The sequence below is a fragment of the Cucurbita maxima genome, unplaced genomic scaffold (assembly GCF_002738345.1).
Source record: "Cucurbita maxima cultivar Rimu unplaced genomic scaffold, Cmax_1.0 Cma_Scf00134, whole genome shotgun sequence".
NCBI lineage: Eukaryota > Viridiplantae > Streptophyta > Magnoliopsida > Cucurbitales > Cucurbitaceae > Cucurbita > Cucurbita maxima.
Window position 1 is genome coordinate 87,925 of NW_019272150.1, and position 7,599 is coordinate 95,523.

The 7,599-nt window shown below is 38.2% G+C and overlaps 2 protein-coding genes across 2 annotated transcripts; one reads left to right on the forward strand and one right to left on the reverse strand.

Moving 5' to 3' along the window:
- The first annotated feature begins 1,180 nt into the window (after positions 1 to 1,180).
- On the forward strand, positions 1,181 to 4,169 carry LOC111473605 (rho GTPase-activating protein 5-like). Its single transcript, XM_023119061.1, has 5 exons — positions 1,181 to 1,964; positions 2,462 to 2,582; positions 2,682 to 2,801; positions 3,161 to 3,391; positions 3,569 to 4,169. Exons 1-5 carry the CDS (start codon positions 1,495 to 1,497, stop codon positions 4,046 to 4,048), a joined length of 1,422 nt encoding a protein of 473 aa, XP_022974829.1. The 5' UTR covers positions 1,181 to 1,494; the 3' UTR covers positions 4,049 to 4,169.
- A 218-nt stretch (positions 4,170 to 4,387) lies between these two features.
- Positions 4,388 to 7,578, reverse strand: LOC111473608 (GRF1-interacting factor 3-like). Its single transcript, XM_023119065.1, has 5 exons — positions 7,438 to 7,578; positions 7,234 to 7,341; positions 6,537 to 6,613; positions 5,258 to 5,342; positions 4,388 to 5,177 (listed from the first exon to the last, which is right to left on the reverse strand). Exons 2-5 carry the CDS (start codon positions 7,309 to 7,311, stop codon positions 4,776 to 4,778), a joined length of 642 nt encoding a protein of 213 aa, XP_022974833.1. The 5' UTR covers positions 7,312 to 7,341; positions 7,438 to 7,578; the 3' UTR covers positions 4,388 to 4,775.
- Between the last annotated feature and the right edge of the window lie 21 nt (positions 7,579 to 7,599).

A 7,599-nucleotide genomic window follows, 5' to 3' on the forward strand; every position in this document is an offset into this window, starting at 1 on the left:
ATTGTGCCAAATTAGGAAACCAATTGGTGGGGGTTAGGTTTTAAGTAACATTAACAAATTTGATAAGGATATTGATTATTTATCCATTGAACTTTTCAACCTTATAATTTCCGAACATTTCAAGGATTTTATCATTTTATTTTTTTTAAATTAAAAATATAACAAACAAAGAAAAAAAAATCAATAAATTTAAAATATTTTAAAATATTTATTACGTTAATTTATGATAAATTAACAAATATTATTAATATATATATATTTATTAAAAGTGGAGTAATTAATGTGGGGCACCGTGTGATCAACATCATGCGGTGGCGGAGAAGTGAGAGAGGTAAGTGTATACCTACCTATACCGTGACATTTCCGCGGACATCACGGGTCAATTTCATTTTTATTTAATGTCGTGTGTCTTCTAATTACAACTCTACCCCACATCTACTTCTCATTATTATATATATATTTCTTTTTATTATAAAAAAAAACATTTTCTATTAAAGAGAATTAAAAAAAAATGGGACGTGTGTCCCTCTCAATTGCCAGGAAAAACTATGAGTGTTCATATGACTCGAGAACTCAGATTCCCCAACCCAAAACATAAAAATTGGTTGAGTTAGATTTTTTCGGTTTTGGTTTGAGTTGAATTTTTGAAAAAAAAAAAAAATCAACTGGGCTTCAAGTTGACATTTTTTTTACCCGAGCTTAATCTTATCCTATTTTTAAGATTATTATGAAAATTAAAATATTTGATGCATGTACGAGATTTTAGTTATTAATATAATATATATGATAAATAAATATAATTTTTTAAATAATAGGTTAATTTTTTAAAAAAAAATTAATACTTTTATTGTAATTTAAAATAATAATGAAAGGGTAATAGAAGGACCACAAAAGCCCATGTGCCCATGTGACTCTCTCTAAGCATAATAACAAACACAACGCAATTCAATTAATGCATAACACTCGAACCTTTTTATGCTAATTTCTTTCTTCTAATATGTTATGGTAAATTTAGACGTTAATTCTTGATGCAATATATTTTCCAAAAGTTCCCGTCTCAATTTCTTTTCAAAATTGTGTTCGATTTCATTACGAAATGAGGTAATTCAGTTAGAAATGGTGGAGTGTAATGAGACAGCCAACAGATTGGTACTTGGAATTCCATGGCAGCCAAAAAGAAACAGAGGAAGAGAAAAGAACATGAATGCAATGATTCAAAGGAAAGGGTCCCAATTCAAAATTCATCACTGCCCTCTCGTCCCTTCCATTTCCACTCTGTAATGTTCCAAAACATAATCACACTCTTCGTATCACTTCCAAATTCCACTGAAACAACCAAATATAACAGAACCCAACAAAAAAATTCATGCACATTATCCCTTCTTTTCTTCCTTCATTCATCCACCATCATCCTTTTCTTTCTCAAAACCCCATAAATTTGTTTCACATCTTCTCAATCTTTACCCTTCATTTGTTTTCAAGCAAGAACCACCCATGACTCGCTTGTTTCGATCCAAATCGTGTGGACATGTCGAAGTGAAGGAATTCAAGCCGCCGCCGAGCTCGTATTACGACAGCGACGATGAGGAAGAAGAAGAGGAGGACGAGGAGGAAGACGACGACGACGATTATTATGGAGATGGGGTTGGGGTTAGTGTAAATGAAAATGGGTATGGCTTGGTTTTGAGAAATTCGGTCTCTGATAGCGATGAGGACAAGCAGGAGGAAGCTACAAAGCATAGTAACAATGGCAATCAGTTTCAGATTCTTGACATTTTGGTCACTGCATTGAGGAAATCGTTGGTTACTTGCAGCGTTGAAAGGGATGATGTTTCTTCGATGGATATCAGCTCGCCTGTGAATGTCAGGCATGTTTCTCATGTTACGTTTGATAGGTTTAATGGGTTTCTGGGTTTGCCTACGGAGTTCGAGCCTGAGGTGCCAACCAGAGCACCTAGCGCCAGGTGAGCTCTTTTGTGAAATTGGTTTCTGTCACTGTTCTTCCAACTCGGATGGTTGTTTGAATTGAAACTAAGCTCTCCACAATGACTTGATATTGTCCATTTTGAGACTTATTTGATGGTTGTTTGAATTGAAACTAAGCTCTCCACAATGACTTGATATTGTCCATTTTGAGACTTATTTATTTTCCCAAAAAGCCTCATATCATTGGAGATATATTCATTATTTATAAACTCATGATCATTCCCTACATTAGCCAATGTGTGACTCAATCCCAACAATCCTCAACACATGAATCGATAGAATTCATCACTGAAACATGTTTTAGTTCGAAGGAATTCTGAAATTTTTTATCAAACTGAAGGAAAAAACGAACCAATTTGTAGGGAGAACTGATAGTTGCCTTGCTTGCATCGATTTGATTCTTTTTCTTTGTGATGAAATCATTTTGGGAGATTACTTCTTATCCATATTCCTCAATTGCATTCTTGTGATCCAGTGCTAGTGTTTTTGGAGTTTCTGCGAAGTCAATGCAGTGTTCTTATGATGATAGAGGAAATAGTGTGCCAACGATTCTTCTTATGATGCAAAAGCGATTGTATTCAGAGGGAGGTCTAAAAGTATGTATTGATTGATTGATTACCGTTTGGTAATGTTTTCTAGCTTGTTGAGACCTTCACTTTTTTCTTGATGACTTTTAATCCTTTTCACCATTGAAGGCAGAAGGGATATTTCGAATAAATGCTGAGAATGGCCAGGAAGAGTTTGTCCGAAACCAACTAAATAGAGGCATAGTGCCACGAGAAATCGATGTTCACTGTTTAGCGGGCTTGATTAAGGTATTTTCATTGACTTTAACTGATATTATCATTGTGAGATCCCACGTCTGTTGAAAAAGGAAACGAAACACAAACCTCTCCCTAATAGACGCATTTTAAATCTGTGAAGCTGAAGACAATACGTAATGAGCTAAAGTTGAGAATATCTACTAGCAGTAGACTTAAGCGGTTATAATCATCTTTTCCTGTTTCTGTCTGTCGTGAAATGGACTGATTTTTTTGTGCATTGGAACTTTCCATTTAAGAAGTTTGTTGACTGCCAAAGTTGGATCTGCAAAGAACATTGAGATTTACTTGGCATATTGTTTTTATCATTTTTCGTGCGATCTTCTAAGAGCTAGTGTTTGTCCCGTCTATAGGCATGGCTTAGAGAACTTCCTACAGGAGTGCTTGATACGCTAACCCCAGAACAAGTGATGCAATGCAACACAGAAGAACACTGCATTCAACTTGTTAAACTACTCCCTCCCATGGAGGCTGCCATCCTTGACTGGGCTATCAATTTGATGGCAGATGTCGTGCAACATGAGACGTACAACAAGATGAATGCACGAAACATCGCGATGGTTTTTGCACCGAACATGACCCAGGTGTGTGGTCGACTCACAAGTCTCAACCTATTTATTTGGTAAATCGTCGTTGTTGGTTGATATGATTGCAAGAACTCTACCCTTGGAGTAGACGATAATCTCTTTCTGTTCGACTAGCAATATCACAAATACAGGCACTCTTACGAACTAACAAGCAGTTCTCTTAATTTGTTGCAGATGGCTGATCCCTTGACTGCATTAATTCATGCTGTACAAGTAATGAACTTGTTAAAGGTCCTTATTCTTGAGATCCTCCAAGGGAGGAAAGAATCAGAGGCCAACCAGCAGTCCTCTTGCTTGGATCCTCCCCACCACAATACTAACACAAAATCTTCAAACTCAACCATTGGTGAATCCTCCACGAAACAGCCAAATGCTATTGTTTCCACTGCAAGCGATAATGCAAGATGTAACAGTTTAGATAGAGTTGACTACACTTATGGAGGAAAGAAGTATGAAAGCTTTGAAGAGAAAGAAGAAGAAGAAGAGCAATACCATTCAGCTTCTGGAAGCACTCCAACCAGATATGGATGTGAAACAAGTGAGTGGCTAAGTTTGAGAAAAGGGGTGAGGAAGCTATGCAGGCACCCTGTATTTCAGCTGAGTAAATCAACTAAGAAGAGTAGAAGTTTAGGAGTTGTAACATGTATGTACTAGGAAAGTCCTGACTGCTAAGGAAGGGTTCACATATTGCATAGGCTTTGCTGGGATTTGTGTAAACAGATGTAATGAAACAGATGAGTGTGTGTTTGATTTTAACTGGTTGGAATTGGATAAATGTCTTAAACAGATGTAATGAAACAGATGAGTGTGTGTTTGATTTTAACTGGTTGGAATTGGATAAATGTCTCCTGTAACAAGCGAGTGGTTTAGAGCTCTATAGGAAGGAAAACTAGAAACTACATTTACAGTCTTTTTTTCTCTCGAAATTGTGGAATCATTGTTGAACAACTTTCCATTGCATTCAAAAGTTTGAAGTCTTTTTTTCTCTCGAAATTGTGGAATCATTGTTGAACAACTTTCCATTGCATTCAAAAGTTTGAAGTCAGTTGAAGAACAGACTGCTAGAAAACCTGAAGTATATTCTAAAATCCTACCGATCCTTAGAAAGTTGTTTACAAAATGGGATAAAAGTGGAACTGATCTCTACCAGTCCACCACTGCCTCTTCAAACTACGTTTGCCTTCTATTACCAAGTATGGAATTCAACTGCATGCCAAGACTCTAACAACACGAATTACCTAGACATTTTGCTTAAACTAAAACTGAGAACTTTGGGTTCTTCGCTCAATCTACTAATATCACCAGAGCATGGAAGTTCTACCGTACGAAGCACCTACTATTAACAGCCACATGTGAATGCGGAAACAGCCGTCAGGCTAAGTTACTTAGTTTCCTCTCCATCGCCACCCCGACCAGCAGCTGAGCTCCCCTGGCCATCAGCACCTCCCACATCACCAGAGTCCTGCTTGCCACCTCCACGGGCATCGGTTTGCCCGGAACTTCGAGCAGGCCCTCCAGCACCAGCACCCCCAAGGGTCCCCTCGGGATGATGTGGGTGATGCATGCCATTGTTGGCCCCTCCCATAGGTCTTAGTCCCATTTGCCCTTGCATTGCTTGCTGGTGTTGCTGGTGTATCTGCTGTTGTGGATCCTGTAATTGATGAGGGTTTCCGAACTGCAATGGAACTTTTGGAGGGAAAAGTCCTGATTGCTGTGCCATTATAGCTGCCTGAGGGTGCTGCATATAATAACCCCCTTGCTGCATTGCAGGATGTGGAGCCATCTGACCATTCTAGCACAGGTAAGAACGACGTACAATACAACATCAATTTAGGGGAAGCAGAGGCCTAATTAATTACCCACCTGTGGAGGCATAGCTGGTGCCTGTGGCTGGGCATCAGCAATTGCAGCTAAATACATCAAATTCTTCTGAAGTTGGGCTTGGTACCTAATTACGAGAATTGTATTAACTCAAGTAATGGAACTCAAGTAAATCGAAAGCCATGTAAACATGGGGACAAAATGGAACTCAAGTAAAATGCATGTAGGGAAATCGAAAGCCATGTAAGACAAACAGTTTTAGAAAATACAACACTTTAGCAGTCCATATAAACACAAAGGCACAAGATTGCATAACAAAGGATGCAAATGATGTAAACCTATCAAAAATTAAAAAGGATTGTACCGTACTTGACTCAAAATATTCACAAATGTACTACCTTATATCAATTCTGAAGCACATATTTGATCTCATTTTAGATAATAAACGCATACTTGACCGGAACAAAGACCATTTCATTAATATGTGAAATAGATTGCAAAAGAGAGTTCAGTCTGTGAAATGCAAACTCGATCTAGATACCTAACTAAAAAATGCAGCAATAGAAGCAAGATTTATAGTGTAGAAAGCCAGCACCCAGAGACCCCTCAGCTCATGAATTTCAAGATTCATAATCCTTACTTTCAAATAACATGCAAGGTAAATGTGAGATCCCACATCGGTTGGAGAGAAGAACGAAACATTCTTTATAAGGGTATAGAAACCTCTCCCTAGCAGACGCGTTTAAAAAACCTTGAGGGAAAGCCCGAAAGGGAAAGCCCAAAGAGGACAATATCTGTTAGTAGTAGGCTTGGGCCATTACAAATGGTATCAAAACCAGACACTGGACAATGTGCTAGCTAGAGACAAAACCCCAAAGGGGAATGGACACGAGACAGTGTGCCAGAAATGATGTTGGGCCTTGAAGGGGGGTGGATTGGGGTCCCACGTCGATGGAGAATGGAACAAGTGCCAACAAGGAAGCTAGACCCCGAAGGGGGTGGATTGTGAGATCCCACATCGGTTGAGGAGGAGAACGAAACATTCTTTATAAGAGGTGGAAACCTTCCCCTAGCATATGTGTTTTAAAAATCTTGAGGGGAAACCTGGAAGGGAAAGCCCCAAAAGGACAATATCTGTTAGCTATGGGATTGGGCCGTACCAGTAAATCAACTACTTATATACATGACACAAACCACTTTGAACTATATGTTTTTAGTACCACAGAAAATTTACATCAAATCAATGCAACAACTTCATGGACTCCATAAACAAAGGTAGAAGCGCATATAGAGAGAATCACAACCATCCACGACAACTTACTGAGCACATTCGTTTAGTTTCCCCAGATTTTGGTTGTCAAGTATGGCCAATATCAACTTTTTGTTCTCATCCAGATACTGCACGCAGTAAAAAGTAATCGTTGTTCATAACTTTAACTCAAACATGATAACAAGGATCTGATCTTGAGCACTTAAACTAAATCCATATTAGTTTATTCAGTTAAATATATTGATTCCAAATTACCTTGTCATTATCAATTCTCAATTGAAGACATTAGTCCATCATGGCACATTTCAATTAAGCAAGAACAATAACCACTTGCCCTAATTAACAAGAGATGAATAATAATACAAGCTCATAAAAAAAGAAGAATGAGTGAACCGACATATGTTCCCCCCATGTTCCTCTAATGAAAAAAAAAAAAAATCAACTGCAAACCTAGAGATTCAGATAGTCTGTGAAAAGGGTTAAAAAATAATTATATAATGGTCTCCAACTACTGCAACATCCCTAAAATAATACTCCCATCAAGGGGCCTACTTTACTTGCTTCTTTCCGTCTGCAAACATCCAGTAATTAAAGGAGTCATTCATGTAAGAGCTATTAACTTATGAAGAACAAAAGCAGTTGCATTTCAAAATCACATCGACGGCGATAAACAGAGCTCCATCAAATCAAACACATCATAAATAAGCGTTTAAGATTTAAAGAAGAAAGAGAAAGAGAAGGAGAATGCCTTTTGAATCTGCTCGGAAGTGATATTGGTGGGGGGAAATGAAGGCATCATCGGCATCATTTGCGGTGGTTGCTGCATCTTTAGCTTTCCTGAATATAAACCCTAGCCCTAACTCTCGGAAAAGAAATTTCCAAAGTCAACAGAGATTGAGAAGAGAAGGGGGAAAAACAGAGGAAGACCGAAAGGCAAGAAGAGAGAAAGAACCTGTTAACCGTTCAAAAGGAAGCTCCTTGAGATCGGATTCGGGGGAAAATCTCCGGTACGGCGCTCGGATGTTCAAAGAAAGGAAGGACGGGAGGAAGAAGAAAGAAAAATACCACAAAAACAAATGGGGAAAAGTGTGAATAGGACAAGAAAATTAAATAA